At 42.0% G+C, this 16,653-nt stretch overlaps 1 protein-coding gene across 2 annotated transcripts in view; it reads left to right on the top strand.

Moving 5' to 3' along the window:
* The window catches only part of LOC138664150 (oocyte zinc finger protein XlCOF22-like), a 121,573-nt gene extending 108,532 nt beyond the window's left edge, over positions 1-13,041 (top strand). The window contains exons 2-7 of one of the 2 annotated variants that reach the window (XM_069750595.1): positions 1,527-1,676; positions 1,806-1,985; positions 2,069-2,192; positions 2,268-2,365; positions 3,354-3,444; positions 8,225-13,041. In XM_069750595.1, coding sequence (XP_069606696.1) covers positions 1,527-1,676; positions 1,806-1,985; positions 2,069-2,192; positions 2,268-2,365; positions 3,354-3,444; positions 8,225-9,342 — 1,761 coding nt within the window. In that variant the 3' untranslated portion in view covers positions 9,343-13,041. Of the gene's footprint in view, positions 1-1,313; positions 1,677-1,805; positions 1,986-2,068; positions 2,193-2,267; positions 2,366-3,353; positions 3,445-8,224 lie in introns of those variants that run through there. The other variant, XM_069750594.1, reaches the window with a different exon arrangement.
* Positions 13,042-16,653: the final 3,612 nt, after the last annotated feature.

The raw sequence follows: 16,653 nt of genomic DNA on the forward strand, positions 1-16,653 counted from the left end.
CCTGCATCATCCATACACACAGTCTTCTCGGCATCGCGCTCCTGCACAGGAGAAGCGCCGGGGAAGGTCAGAGAGGCCCAGTGACCACCTCGTAGGTGAGTATAATAAAAGTTATTTTTCTTCTCTTGCGAGTCGGGTTGGGGTCTTATATACAGCATTATAGAATACTGTATATAAGCCCTGAAAGTGGTGTCCGTAACTCGTATCGGCCAAACCTGGTGACAGGTACCTTTTTAAGTGTTTTTTAATACGGTTTATCATTAGGAACAATGACGACTGTATATGTTTCACAAGTTGCTGGGTGTTAAAGGCATGAAACTTTCTATTTGTACGATATGTTGGGGTGTCCTGAAAGGAGCAACAAAGTTAAGAAGTGGAAGAGAAAAGATGAGTATCCAGCTCACCGACCAGGAAAGAAGTCTTTTGGTTAAAACACGAGAGAGGAGAGTTAGCAAAGACGTAACCTGAGCAGAGCTGGAAGAATACTAAGTCTAGTATACTCCTGCTTTCATGTGTAGGAGAGTTATAACGTTGTGGAAGACAAAAAGAGCAAGTTAGAGATAGAATATGAAAAGCGGATGGCGATAGTGGATTTTCAGTAGGGATAGTAAAGCTCCCAGTGATGAGAGCGGGTACGTCACAGATAGAAAATGGGGAAGTCAAGTTAGATAGTGATCTTGGAACTTGTGTGGTTGGCCCTGAGGACAGTAAACAAGTGTCCTTTGCAGAGAGAAGAGGCGGAAGAGTCTGACAGCGTGGACCTCAAAAGAGGGAAAGATAAGTGAGAGCACAGGGGAATAATTTGAAAAGTGTTTTGTGTTTTTTCTCTTCTCTGGGAGTAAGAGAAAAATGCAGCCCACCATATAAGAGAGCAACAGTGGACGCGGTCTCCAAGTGTTGAATCCAGATTTCAGTGATAGAATTTGAAAGAAAGAAGTTGGTTGAGAATATAAGGGTAGTTTGTTACACACCGACCATGAGTTCCAGTTAAAGGAGACTGGAAAAGGCATGCAATAAATGGTAATAAGATTAGTATGTTTCCTGTGAAATACTGAATAAGCAGTACATTTGAAAGAAAACAGCAGCTAAAACAAAGATTCAAATGCCCTGTCTAAAAGCCAAATTTATCTGCCCGGACACTTTGACAAATATGGCACTTAGACAAAGATGGCATCTGCACATGTGCTTCTGCCTAAAGAGAACTTGTTGCCAGGCTTTTCCTGTATGAAGTAATGCCAGCAATTGTAACAGCATAATAAAATGCTGCCTGTATGATCCCAATGCGTTATCCATAAAACAAAAAATAGCTTTAATTATACTCACCTACGGCGCTTCCTCTCTTCTCCCTTCGTGTGGATGACGCTTTCTTCATCATCCACACACTGTGAACAGCATCACGCTCCTGCGCAGGTGCATCTCTCTGTCCTGCCGAGGGCAGCGCAATGTACTGTAAAGGCAAAAGAGCAGTGGCGCCTGTTACATCGGTTCATTATAATGTTACATCGTCTCATCTTCCTCTCATTCAGGTTCTAACAATATCGGATTCTCTCAGTGGAGATCTTCTATATAAGAGTATTTTCCTGATTGACTCGTCAAGGATGGATAGGGACAGGGACAAGATGGCGGAGAGTATATTACACCTCACCCTAGAGATCCTCTTCCGTCTTACTGGAGAGGTGAGAGATTCTGATGACATCACATTACATCATTCTTATCTATGGGAATAACAGATGGACAGTACTGGAGAGGTGAGAACTCTGGAAATGTCTGTAGGGAGATTTATTAATGTGTCTCTCCATAACCAGGATTACACAGTAGTGAAGAAGACCTCTAGTGAGCGCTGTCAGGCCCCTGTGTCTGAGGGATGGGGAAGACCCCTGAGCCCAATGACGCGGCTTCTACTTCACCCTCTGATACATGAGGAGATCAATGACCAGAAGATCCTAGAACTCATCTACAAGATGATTGAGCTGCTGACTGGAGAGGTGACACTGCTGGGAATGCTGGGACATTATACAGTAACGCTATGAAAGGATGGTGGGGATGACGGTATCATTGTATGTGTCAGGTTCCTGTAAGGTGTCAGGATGTCGCCGTCTATTTCTCCATGGAGGAGTGGGAGTATTTAGAAGGACATAAAAATCTGTACAAGGACGTCATGATGGAGATTCCCCGGCATCTCACATCACCAGGTAATAGGACTAAAAGCACATTGCCTCTATCTGTATTTAAAGAATGAATTCAGTCCCTGTATGTGTTTCCTCCAGTTCTATCCAGTGAGATGACAACACCAGAGAGCTGTCCCAGTCCTCTTCTTCCACAGGACTGTTTAGAAGAAGATCCCAATGTTACTCAGGATCATCAGGTAGATGGAGAGGTGTCCCGCGATCTTCCATATGATGTGTAGAAGGCTGTGAAGGTCTTGTGTTCAGTCTTGTTTTTTCCACCAGTATTATTTATTTAATTTACCTACTTATATAGCACCATTAATTCCACAGCATTTTACAAGCATGATCATCACTGTCCCCATTGGGGCTCACAATCTAATTTCCCTATCAGTATGTCTATAGAGTGTTTGAGGAAATCAGAGTACACGGGAGAAACCCACGCAAATGCGGGAGAACATACAAACTCCTTGCAGATGTGGTCCTTGGTGGGATTTCAACCCAGAATCCCAGCACTGCAAAGCAACAGTATTATACACTGAATGGCCAGTTTATTAGGGCCACTTGTCTTTAATGATTAAAGCTTCCCAATATAGAAATTAGACCCATGACTAGACTTGAGAAAAAAAAAATTGAAGGTCTGTGGTTCACTTCAGTACTCCATGTCAACTGGTACTCTGGATTCCTGTGTGCCTCTTCAAATTATCGTCCCCCTGCGAGATAGAACAAGCTGTTCAGAGCATGTCAGTACTGCCATCTATTTTGGAGCAATTGCGAGAAGCTATCCTGTTATCATAGGCCAATATTTTTGCAAAATGATCCTGGTGGAGCCTATGACACTAGGAATTTTCTGGAATGCTGAAGGCCACAGAAAGTCCAATGCGATACCAAATGGGTGTCTCTAGTTAGGTGGCCATTCTGTATATATTTTGTACTTGGTGGAGATGACAGGAGAAAGCTGATCATAGACTTTAGATGTTGTCTGGATCTTCTCACAATTTTCTGGTTATGGAGATTGCTGGTTAGAATTAGGAGCCGGCAAGTTGGATTCATACAGGAGACCTGCAACTATGTGATAACTACTGCTGTCATGTCATCTATGGTCATCATGCAAATTGATTTTTTCTGTTTTAAATAAATGCTTATGACCTCTCCATCTGTTTGTGACTTTTACCATGTTTGTTTCAGGATAAAGATCTGACCCATATTAATACTACAGAGACCTATTCGATGGGTGATGATTGGTGTAAAGTGGAAATATGTACAGACGACTATCCAGGCGAGTAGTAACCACTAAATGCGATTCTACTCATTCACTGCCTGTTCAGCAGAGGTTTTTATTTATGTAAATTTTACAAGTTGCATTTTTCACTGACGTTGATAGTTCTTAGAGGCATCTAAACTCCTCTGAAGTAATTCACAGACCACAAGTCAAAACATTGATTGAATGGTGCATCATGTCGGAGACAGACAGTAATCCATCCAATGCAAAAAAAACCTTTTTGTGCAACTTGCATGTGATGTGCTGTTGTGCAACAATTTTGGAGCAGCAATTTGACTGTAAGAGAGCAGCCAAAAATCCAATAGTTTTTGGAGTTTATGCAACATCACAGTCTTTATGTTAATGATATGGATCAATGTAGAAATGTTAAAAGGCAGGAACAGGATCCTGGGCTCTGGTAAGAACACACACCCAGAAGTCAATAAGATAAGGCCTCCGCTTTCACATTCTTGTCTGCAAATAAAAAGTGCAGGAGAACAGTTAGGACCTATATCCTTGTTGAGGATTCAAGTGATGGGCACATGTTGCACAGATAGATAGCTAGATAGATGTATAAATAGTCAATTAGTCCTTCTTTTTATTGGAAGAAAAAGCTTTGGAGAAGTATTCAAAAGTTAAAGATTTTCTTTAAGTATTTCCTTGAGCCTTTCACGACATGCGCCGTACATGTACGGTGCGTGTCGGGTCTCCGTGTATGATGTGGGTTCCTGCGCTGAGCTTACATTTTTTCCAGCCCATGCCAGCTGATTTGAATAGCCGACATCTTCCCCCAACAGCTGCGGGTGAAATCGCGATCTACCCGCGGCTGTTAACCTGTTAAATGCCACTGTCAATCTCTGACAGCAGCATTTAACACAATCGCGCCGGAAGCGCGTCACTAATCCCGCCCATCGGTGCCGGTGTCGCATGACCATAGGTCACCTCTGGGTTGGCATGACAAACCGGGGTCTACAGGTGGTTGTCTTTGCTGGATTGCTATGAGCGCCGCCCGGCAAGTGAGCATTTCTGCTACACAGAGCAGGGCTGAAAGGCTGGATGAGTGCAACTTCTAGTTTCTCATGGAGCCTATTGAAGCAAGTGAAAAGTAAAGAAAATGTTTTTAAAAATCTAAAAAAAATTAAAAGTTTAAGTTGCAACCCATTCACCCCATTCAAAATAAAGCAATACACATATTTGGTATCGCCGCTTTCAAAATCTGTCAATATTTTAAAAGGATTAATTTGATCGGTAAATGGCAAAATGAGAGAAAAAAGTAAAAACTCCAGAATTACGTGTTTTTGCTCACTGCAACATTGCATTAAAATGCAATAACGGGAGATAAAAACATTGTATCTAAACCAAAATGGCATTAATAAAAACGTCAGGTCGGTGTGCAAAAAATAAGCTCACCCAACCCCAGATCATGAAAAATGGAGACGCTACGGGTCTTGGAAAATGACACATTTTTGTAACAAACTTTGGATTTTTTTTCACCCCTTAAATAAAAAAGAACCTAGACATATTTGGTATCTACAAACTTGTAATAACCTGGAGAATCATAATGGCAGGTCAGTTTTAGCATTTGGTGAACATTGTAAAAGAAAAAACAGTTGTGGAATTGCATTTTTTTTGCAATTTCACCGCACTTGGAATTTTCCCCCCAATTTTCTGTACACTATATGGTAAAAGTAATTGTGTTGCTCAAAAGTACAACTCATCCCACAAAAAACAAGCCCCTGTTGATTGAAAAATAAAAAGTTTGGGCTCTGGGAAGAAGGGGAGTTAAAAAACGAACCGCATAAATGAAAATGGGCTGCCTCGTAAAGGGGTAAAGACAGCTCACTAACAGTAGAAATGTCAAATTCCGAATTGAACTTTAAAGACTTAGTGCTCCTTCGCCCGTCTTTGATTTTTCTCTACTCAAAAAATGGACTAATTTCCATTATTGTTTTGATTATGGTTTGGTCAATGTGTAACATGAGTGTTTGGTCAGGATTTCATCATTTGGGAAAAAAATGGAGTTTTCTCAAGCTTCTCTTATCAACTAGTTATGTGAGAAATGAGCAGCATACAGATGGCATCCAAATGCTTTCTGATTTTTTTTTTTTCATGGATCCATAGACATGCATTGGCGAGTTTGATCCGACACTTGGTATAATATTGGACAAGTCTCCATGCTAATGTGCAGACCACTCAGAAAAAATCAGACATGTATACTACCCCATAGACTAATTAAGATATGAGTTCTATCTGAAAAGGGCACTGATACAACTTCTATGAGAAAAACTGACATCTGAATGAAACCTAATGGGGATTATGCCCATGGAAAACTGAGGCAGGGAAGATAGCCTGTTTTAACTGCTTTAAAGGGATACTGTTACCAGCAAAAACTTGACTAACCTGCAGATATGGGCTTAATTTGTGAGTTAATAGCGCCTGCACATAGCTGAATGTTGTGGGGAGAAAATTAACTTAATTCCCCCTAGCAGTGTTCTGGTTTCAGTCACGAGAACAGTTCTGATTCAGTCACTGCTCTAAAGGTACCATCACACTAGACGATATCGCTAGCGATCTGTGACGTTGCAGCGTCCTCGCTAGCGATATCGTCCAGTGTGACAGGCAGCAGCGATCAGGCCCCTGCTGTGCTGTCGCTGGTCGGGGAAGAAAGTCCAGAACTTTGTTTCGTCGCTGGACTCCCCGTAGACATCGCTGAATCGGCGTGTGTGACACCGATTCAGCGATGTCTTCGCTGGTAACCAGGGTAAACATCGGGTTATGTAAGCATAATTAACAAAATTCAGATATTGGGACACCGTTACAGTCACAGATCTGTATTCTTAGAGTACCGTCACACTAAGCGACGCTGCAGCGATACCGACAACGATCCGGATCGCTGCAGCGTCGCTGTTTGGTCGCTGGAGAGCTGTCACACAGACAGCTCTCCAGTGACCAACGATCCCGAGGTCCCCGGTAACCAGGGTAAACATCGGGTTACTAAGCGCAGGGCCGCGCTTAGTAACCCGATGTTTACCCTGGTTACCATCGTTAAAGTAAAAAAAACAACCGCTACATACTTACCTACCGCTGTCTGTCCTCGGCGCTCTGCTTCTCTGGTCTGGCTGTAAGCACAGCGGCCGGAAAGCAGAGCGGTGACGTCACCGCTCTGCTTTCCGGCTGCCTGGCGCTCACAGCCAGACCAGAGAAGCAGAGCGCCGAGGACAGACAGCGGTAGGTAAGTATGTAGCGTTTGTTTTTTTACTTTTAGGATGGTAACCAGGGTAAACATCGGGTTACTAAGCGCGGCCCTGCGCTTAGTAACCCGATGTTTACCCTGGTTACCGGGGACCTCGGGATCGTTGGTCACTGGAGAGCTGTCTGTGTGACAGCTCTCCAGCGACCAAACAGCGACGCTGCAGCGATCCGGATCGTTGTCGGTATCGCTGCAGCGTCGCTTAGTGTGACGGTACTCTAAGAATACAGATCTGTGACTGTAACGGTGTCCCAATATCTGAATTTTGTTAATTATGCTTACCAGTAAGATAAGGCAAATTGTAGTCAGCTTTGTGTGTCACCCTAAGCGTGGTCAAAGATTGAACCAGATGTGTAGACAGAAGTCTGGCAGGGGGATGTGTAAGTAGGAGATTAGTCAGTTGTACATTGAATTAGGCTGCAATTTGTACAGGCATTTTTATATAGAAATGTAATTAAAGGGAACCTGTCACCCCGTTTTTTCAGATTGAGCTATAAATACTGTTAAATAGGGCCTGCGCTGTGTGTTACTATAGTGTATGTAGTGTACCCTGATTCCCCATGGATGCTGAGAAATAACTTACCAAAGTCGCCGTTTTCGCCTGTCAATCAGGCTGGTCTGGTCAGGTGGGCGTGTTCACAGCGCTCTTTTCTTCCCCAGCTTTCCGTTGGTGGCGTAGTGGTGTGCGCATGTCCAGAGTTCCGACTTCCCTGCGCCCACGTGAAGACACAGCGCGCGATCTGCGCTGTAATCCCTTGCATCGGTGGGGGCGGCCATCTTCCTGGGGCCGCGCGTGCGCAGATGGAGTACTCTGCTGCACGGGGCTTCAGGAAAATGGCCGCGGGCAGCCGCGCGTGCGCATTAGAGATCGCGGCGGCCATTTTCCCAAAGCCGAGTTTGCATCTCGGCTTTGGGAAAATGGCCGCCGCGATCTCTAATGCGCACGCGCGGCTGCCCGCGGCCATTTTCCTGAAGCCCCGTGCAGCAGAGTACTCCATCTGCGCACGCGCGGCCCCAGGAAGATGGCCGCCCCCACCGATGCAAGGGATTACAGCGCAGATCGCGCGCTGTGTCTTCACGTGGGCGCAGGGAAGTCGGAACTCTGGACATGCGCACACCACTACGCCACCAACGGAAAGCTGGGGAAGAAAAGAGCGCTGTGAACACGCCCACCTGACCAGACCAGCCTGATTGACAGGCGAAAACGGCGACTTTGGTAGTGTATTTCTCAGCATACATGGGGAATCAGGGTACACTACATACACTACATTTGAACTGTATTTCTGTTATGCTGTAATGTCTATTGTATGTACAAGTCCCCTCTATAATTTGTAAAGCGCTGCGGAATATGTTGGCGCTATATAAATAAAAATTATTATTATTATTATTATTATTACACTATAGTAACACACAGCGCAGGCCCTATTTAACAGTATTTATAGCTCAATCTCAAAAAACGGGGTGACAGGTTCCCTTTAAATAAATAATTGATATGATGTGAAAGCACTGTTATTAAAAAAATAACAAAATTGTTTTTAATCTTGACAGACGACTATACCAAGAATTCTGAGGGACACGTTATAATTTCAGATTTTAAAGAAGAAGATCAAGATATCTCACCAGATGCATATGAAGAATATTCCATTACTATTGTCCCAGATACAGATCCAATTCTTCACAGCACAGTTATGTCACCTGATCCTTCTCAACAGGGTCTATCTACTGATTCGTCACAGCAAGATAAAAATAATAGCATGAATGTTGAACATCAAAGAGAAAACACTGGGGAGAAGCCATTTTCATGTTCCGAATGTGGGAAATGTTTTTCTCGGAAATCTGATCTTGTTAAACATCTGAGAACTCACACAGGGGAGAAGCCCTATTCGTGTTCCGAATGTGGGAAATGTTGTTCTCAGAAATCCGATCTTGTTAGACATCAGAGAATTCACACAGGAGAAAAGCCATTTTCATGCTCTGAATGTGGAAAATGTTTTAACCATAAATCAATTCTTGTTACACATCAGAAAACTCACACAGGGGAGAAACCATTTTCATGTTCTGAATGTGGAAAGTGTTTTAATCGCAAGTCAATTCTTATTAGACATCAGAGAATTCACACAGGGGAGAAGCCATTTTCATGTTTAGAATGTGGGAAATGTTGGTTTCAGAAATCTGATCTTGTTAAACATCAGAGAAGTCATACGGGAGAGAAACCATTTTCATGTTCAGTATGTGGAGAATGTTTTAACCAGAGATCAACGTTTGTTAGACATCAGACAATTCACACAGGGGAGAAGCCATTTTCATGTGCAGAATGTGGGAAACATTATAACAATAGATCAAAACTTGTTATTCATCAGAGAAGTCACACAGGTGAGAAGCCATTTTTATGTTTGGAATGTGGGAAATGGTTTAACCAAAATGCAGATCTTGTTAGACATCAGAGAATTCACACAGGGGAGAAACCATTTTCATGTTCTGTGTGTGGAAAGTGTTTTCGCCAAAACTCCTATCTAATTCAACATGAAAGAGCTCATACAGGGGAGAAGCCATTTTCATGTTCTGTATGTGGAAAGTGTTTTGCAAACAAATCAAATTTTCTTAAACATCAGAGAATTCACAAAGATAAAACTCAATTTTCTTTTTCTCTTAAATCAGTTTATTGACAAATTCTAGAAAGAAATAAAAAATAGATCAAGTCATATCAGGCTGTGGAGATGGAGTTAGTGTTCATTTTGAAGTCGGTGTAAAATGGACAGACTCAGACTCCTAAAATATATAATAAATTGGGTACAGTAGTTCACTGCAGTATGAGCTGTAAATTCTTTTCATAAGAAAGGGGAAAGTTATGACGTCTCTTATAATTATCTGTTCTGTTCCTGACCTAAGGATCTAGGCTTTTTATTTGAGATGGATCTGTTCTACACTTTATGCACATGCTCAGTAGTGAGTCCAGTGCTGTGGCGTCAGGAGTTGCAGTCAGTCAGGGAAATTGAGGAGTAGGAGTCAGAGGTGTTTGGCTTACTGACTCCACAGCATGTCATGCAAAAGAATCAAACAGAAGAGCATTTACAGCACTAAGTGTTGATTAATAAATGTATGCAATTGCCAATAAACATCTATTATAGAAAAACAAATACAAGGGTGAGTCAAAATTAATACGCACTTTGGCTGTAGAATTTTTTTTTTAAACAACTTTCAGAACAAATACGTAATTTTTCAAAATAATCTGCGTTGTTTTCAATACACTTTGTCCACTTGTCACCATGGTTTCATATTCCCTCATTCAAAATTGTTTTCTCTGATCTGCGAGCCACAAATGCGCTACTCTTTTTACCTCTCCATCATATGGCTTGCCACATACAGTGGCTTGCGAAAGTACTCACACACCCCTCTCCACCCCCGACATTTTTTGTATTTTGCTAATGCACAACCTGGAATTTGAATGTTTTATTTGAGGGTTTGCATCAGTTCATGTAAAGAACATGCCTACAACTGTGAACCTTTGGATTTATTTTTATTGGGAAGCAAACAACAATAGGACAAAATAACTAAAAACTTCAGTGTGCATAACTATTCAGCCCCCTAAAGTGAGTACTTTGTAGAGCCTCCTTTTCACGGCAATTACATCTTTATGTCGCTTTGGATAAGTCTCCATAAGCTTTGCACATCTTGCCACTGGGATTTTTGCCCATTCCTCAGGGAAAAACTGTTCCAACTCCTTCAAGTTAGATGGTTTCCTTTGGTGAACAGCAATTTTCATGTCTGACCGCAGATGGAGATCACGGCGACCATTTTCCTGAAGCCAAGATCTCAATCTGCGATCCCAATCTGCGCACGCGTGACCTCCCGCGGCCATTTTCCTGAAGCCCCGGGAAGCAGAGAACTCAATCTGCGCCTCGGCCTCAGGAAGATGGCCGCCGCCACCGAGAAATCCGTGATTCACCCGGCTCTGTTGCTCGTCTTGGATACCGGGCCGCGGTGTCACCTCACCTGTGGAAAGGACCTTGCTCAGGTCCACACCATACTGCCCACCACCCCTCAGCATCACCGCGCCTCTGCCACTGCCACACCACTGCCGCAACCAACCAGTAAGCCTGCATTCGAATTATAAGATGCACCCCCCATTTTCCTAACAATTGTTTTTGGGGGAAAAGTGCATCTTATAGTCTGAAAAATACAGTAGATTGTACACAGGGGGACTTCCTACTCATATGACTTATGGAGGTAATTGCTTGCACCAGAAATTTTTAGGGGCTTCATAGCAATAGAGGTGAATACATATGCACATGCCAATTTTTAGTTATTCAGTCCCATAAATGTAATTTATGCTTGTATTTTTCTCCCTTCACTTCACCAACTTAGACTATTTAGTGCTGATGTTTCGCACACAAATCGAATTACAAAAATATTTAAACACAGGTTGTAATTACTGATGAGCGAATATACTCGTTACTCGAGATTTCCCGAGCATGCTCGGGTGTCCTCTGAGTATTTTTAGCAGCTGAATGATTTACATCTGTTAGCCAGCATAAGTACATGTGGGGGTTGCCTGGTTGCTAGGGAATCCCCACATGTAATCAAGCTGGCTAAGAGATGTAAATCATTCAGCTACGGTGAGGAAAACTAAATTTCCGAGCACTAAAAAATACCCGGAGGACACCTGAGCGTGCTCGGGGAATCTCGAGTAACGAGTATATTCGCTCATCACTAGTTGTAATGTAACAAAATAGGTAAAAAGTCAAGGGGAGGGGGATACTTTTGCATGCCACTGTAATCCACTGTCATTAAGCTATCCAATAAAATTGGTTCGTGTGCATACTCTATTTCATCACGTGTAGATGTGGACAAGTGTTTGGCTTCAATTCATGGCTAACACTTGTGCGACCTTCCTTGAATGTCACTATCCATTCATACACACTTGTTCACGGAAAAAACTCCCCATAATGTACACAAAGTCTTTGATAAATGTCAGTACCCTCGGACCACAAAAACCGCCAAATAACTGCATGCTTCCTTTCTTTTGTGCAAATCACAAATTGGGCAGCCATTGTTTCTCGCACCAGTCAAAAATGAACTGAGGTAACATTCAATGCCTGTACAGCAGTGACTGGGATAACAGTGACCTTCTACAGAAAGCGCTGATAAGACGGTCAAGAGAAATTTAATCAGAGTGTGGAAAAGTTTTCAAAGTTTTCGTAGGATCCAAATAAAGTGCATTGGATTGCCTTGTTCCCTTACAACCTGCAGCAATTCTTCATGGCATAGATGTCGCTAGGGGTTAAAATCTTTCTGCAGGAACATTGGGCTATGAGGACAAAATAGTTTCTTGAAATTGGCTCAAGAATTGGGCTTCAAGATCACTTCTCACTTGAGTCTTTCCTTTCTGTCTAACTTATAGTCCATCCAGGCTAAGGAACAACTAGATGTGTGTTTAGAAAACTTAGAGAAGCAGTGTTGTATTAGGCTGTGGTTTGCATGACTGCACCATCTGTTCATCAGAACAATTCTTCACTTCCACCTGATAATCTTTCACTGGATGTCATTCCTCAGTCACACCATTCTTAGAATACTCTCAATACAGTTGTACAAGTAAACCCTACAAGGCTGACCACTTTGAATACCAACCCAAGCTAATCTAGCACTAGTGACCATGCCTTGTTCGAAAATTATTGCAAACAATGGGGAGACAAAGAGCACAATAGGGTCTTATCCACGTTACACAGAGGAGAATATACACCAAATTTGCTCACCTGGTTAGGATGAGATTAGAGCATATCGATAGAGGCTGCTGCAGATCCACAGGTCTTCACCGACCAGAGAAAATAATGTCTTCAAAGGGAGATTTGTAGTTAAAATTCTGCACTGCCGCTAAGATGAATTTCAGGAGAGTATAGTTGATTCACAGTGGTTTTATTCAACGCGTTTCAGGGGTCTCATGCCCCCTTCATCAGGAAATACCTGAAAATTACTCAGATCATCTATTTTTCCATTCTTATGTGAATTCATAGCTAAAGTATCTAGTGTCTAATTTCTGTAGGGGGAAGCTCCAGTTAGGAAAGGGCAGATATCTAATGAAGTATCCATTCTGTGTATATCAACCATTTGCATACAATAATTTATGCTTGTATATACAGTACAATTACATCCTAATTGTGTAATCTGGTGCCTATTTCTTCCTCCTGATCTGACATCGGTCATGTAGAAATCCGGCTAAACTTGTCTCAATCATTAGCTAAGTACAAGATAATTGATTTACCAACTGTCCTACCCTCTTTATGTCAGATCAGGTGGAAGAGAGAGATGTTGGACAACCCATTTAAAACGTGTTCCCAAAGATTAATAAATGTCTGCTTTTATAAGCTATATTGTGTTTGGATCTTTTTTTATTCATTTAGGCTACAAAGTCAAATGCACATTACAAGCATACAAAAGACGTGTATGAGTTTAATCAATACAGGTCAAAAGTCCTTGTCTTATCATATAGCTTTTACCCTGCTTGACTTCCATCTATCTCCTCCCTTCTCTGATTCTATGAAGCCAGAGCTGTCCATAAAAAAAAGGGAGATATGAAGATAGAGGCACCACACGCAGGTGGAAAGGTGGTGAATTTAAATGATTGGCCCCGTCGTGAAGCACCAAGCAGCTGGAATTAGTTTGAACAAGCATTCTATGCTGAGCGAGTCCCTTTAAAAGCATATGTGAGATTTATTTCTGATTTCCTGTGAAAAACAGTAGGAATTTTGTGTGACCGCCAAAATCAATAAAAAATATTCTATAGTAGACAGAGTGAAGGAACTGGAATTTGTCAGTATGTCACATACACTGGTTACACCGCAGAAAGTATAGTATCGCGCAACCTTGCTGGTGAGGACCCTTCATCAGATGTATAGGCTATGTTCACTGCATATACATTAAGATGATTCAAGGGTGCGGTGGGATTCCCCTATTTAAGGTTAAGCAGAATCCAGCTTTGAAGCCCTTACAGAGTTATTTTCCTCCTATTGAAGCCCTGGATTCACCTTTCATTGCCCCATAAAGTATGATGCCAACAAAAGTTCCCCCCAAACACGGTATGATACCCATACAGTGAATTACTACAAAGAACCCTCGAGATTCACAGTATGATGATCAGGGCCGGACTGGCCATCTGGCAAATGCCGGAAGGGCCTATCTGGTCATGGGCTGCCTTGTCTGCTACACTGTTATAGTCTGTGTTCTCAAGATACCCATACTGTTAAGAGTTGTGATGGAGCACAAAGTTGCTGACTCAGTCACTTACCCCAGCAGGCCACGGGAATCATTAGAAATATTGGTCTTGTACAAAATCTTCCTTTCCTCCATCCAGGGTAATATTAGTAATTTATCCCATCTGGTTCATGGGGACGGGGACAACATGGGCCTGTGTGATTTCAAATGCCAGGACTGAATTTCAGCCACAGTCCGTTCCTGATGATGACCCTACTGAACCCACCCAGCAAAGTATGGTGACCCCAACACAGCCACCCGTAGCCCTTCAAACAGTATAATAGCCCACGCATAACCCTCCAAACAGTATTAGGGCCCCCACATGGTCCTCCAAACAGTATAATGACCCTACATAGCCTTCCATATAGTAGAATTGGCCTCATATAGCCTTCCATTTAATATAATAGGCCCCACATAGCTCTCCATATAATATTCCCACATAACCTTCCATATAATATAATGGTCTCACATAGCCCTCCATATAATATGTCCCCCATGTTGCCTTCCGTATAGTATAATGGCTCCCACATAGTCTTCCATATAATGTAATGTGCCCCACATAGCCTTCCATATAGTATAATGAGCCCCACAATCTTATTGATTAAAAAAAGATATACAAAATATTTACCTCCCTCCGTTCCACCACTGCTTCAGTCTCTTCTCCGTGTCTCCTGCAGGTCTACACAACTGGTGCATTATAGAGATGCCATCGCCCCACTGCACTGAGACATCAGATGCGGAAGGAGAATGATGGAGGAGGGAGTGTCAGACCATCATTGCTTTCAGTTGTATCACCTGATGCCTAGACGTAGAACCAATATCAAAGTGAACATAGAACGATGATAACAAAAATAGTAAAAAAGTATAATTTTATTGAAAGAATAAAAATAAAAAATACACGAAGGAAAACAACCAACAGTACTACACCAAATTACAAAGAATATATTGAATGAGGAGACCAGATCCATATAATATAAAAGATACTAGAAAAATATATGACCCTCCAAAGTGCAAAAATAGATGACACAAAATAGGCCATCTATCTCAATAAAGTGCATATGCATACATAATAAGTGGTCTAACCTAGACCAAACAAGTGCATAAAACTCTGGAAAAATACTAGTACCAGTGTGAAGATGATCTGTGACCCTCAAGGACTCCGACTCCAACGTACGTTTCGCCTAATTGGCTTTTTCAAGCACTCCTTGAAAAAGCCACTTAGGCGAAACGTACGTTGGAGTCGGAGTCCTTGAGGGTCACAGATCATCTTCACACTGGTACTAGTATTTTTCCAGAGTTTTATGCACTTGTTTGGTCTAGGTTAGACCACTTATTATGTATGCATATGCACTTTATTTAGATGGCCTATTTTGTGTCATCTATTTTTGCACTTTGGAGGGTCATATATTTTTCTAGTATCTTTTATATTATATGGATCTGGTCTCCTCATTCAATATATTCTTTGTAATTTGGTGTACTGTTGGTTGTTTTCCTTTGTGTATTTTTTATTTTTATTCTTTCAATAAAATTATACTTTTTTACTATTTTTGTTATCATCGTTCTATGTTCACTTTGATATTGGTTCTATATTTGATGGTGGACATTAATTCACTAGGGTGAATTTTGTTGTTTATCTGATGCCTAGACAGTTGAAAGTGCGATGGGGCGGTGCTGAGCCCTCCACCTACATGGGCCCCAAAGCAGCTGCGTATCCTGCCGCTATTGGTACGACACTGATTAAATTTCCCTACATACAGTATGATGTCTTTTATAGTTGCCCTTATGTAGAGTATGTTTCCACAGCATTTATATAGAGTAATGTTCCCTATACAGTGGTGTGAAAAAGTGTTTGCCCCTTCCTGATTTCCTATTCTTTTGCATATTTGTCACACTTAAATGGCCTGCGTGGGGCTAGGGAATTTGAACTCCACTTCCCAAAGATGTGATAAACCTCAGTTAATTAATGTTTTAAAGGGGTGGGGGGCAATCACTTTTTCACACAGGGCCCTGTAGGTTTGGATTTCTTTTTCCCTTAATAATTAAGAAATTAATTTGAAAACTGCGTGTTGTGTTTACTTGTGTTATCTTTGTCTAATATGTAAATTTGGTGATCTGAAACAATTACATCTGACAAACATGCAAAAGAGTAGGAAATCAGGAATGGGGCAAACACTTTTTCACACAACTGTATGCAGTATGATGCCCCACATTCCACTATATATCGTATGATGCTCCCACAGCCCGTAAATACAGTATAACGTAACCACAGCTCCATATATAAAGTTTGATTCCTCCACAGCTCTCTATATAGAATATGATGACCCTTCAGTTACCTATATACAAACCCCTAGACACAGTACTATGCAGCACAGTTCTCTATGTACATGATGGCCCAACAACCCCTATTTACAAAGGGGCCCACCGGCGCCAGTGGGGGAGCAGATGGGAGGTGAGTATTTTATTTTTTAAATTAGCGAGAAAATGGTGGCCACACTACTACATTAATGACTATGGGCTGTGCATTATACTATATGTATGACATTGACTGTGCATTATACTATACTAGCTATTGAACCCGTTCTACGCCCGGATGGCGAGCATTTATATTGGTATATGGTCTCCATCCTGATATGTGCTGCTCCATCCTGCATCCCCATCCTGTCATGTGCTGCGCCATCCTGCGTCCCCATCTTGTCATGTGCTGCTTCATCCTGCGCCCCCATTCTGAC

Source organism: Ranitomeya imitator, chromosome 2 (genome assembly GCF_032444005.1).
Source record: "Ranitomeya imitator isolate aRanImi1 chromosome 2, aRanImi1.pri, whole genome shotgun sequence".
NCBI lineage: Eukaryota > Metazoa > Chordata > Amphibia > Anura > Dendrobatidae > Ranitomeya > Ranitomeya imitator.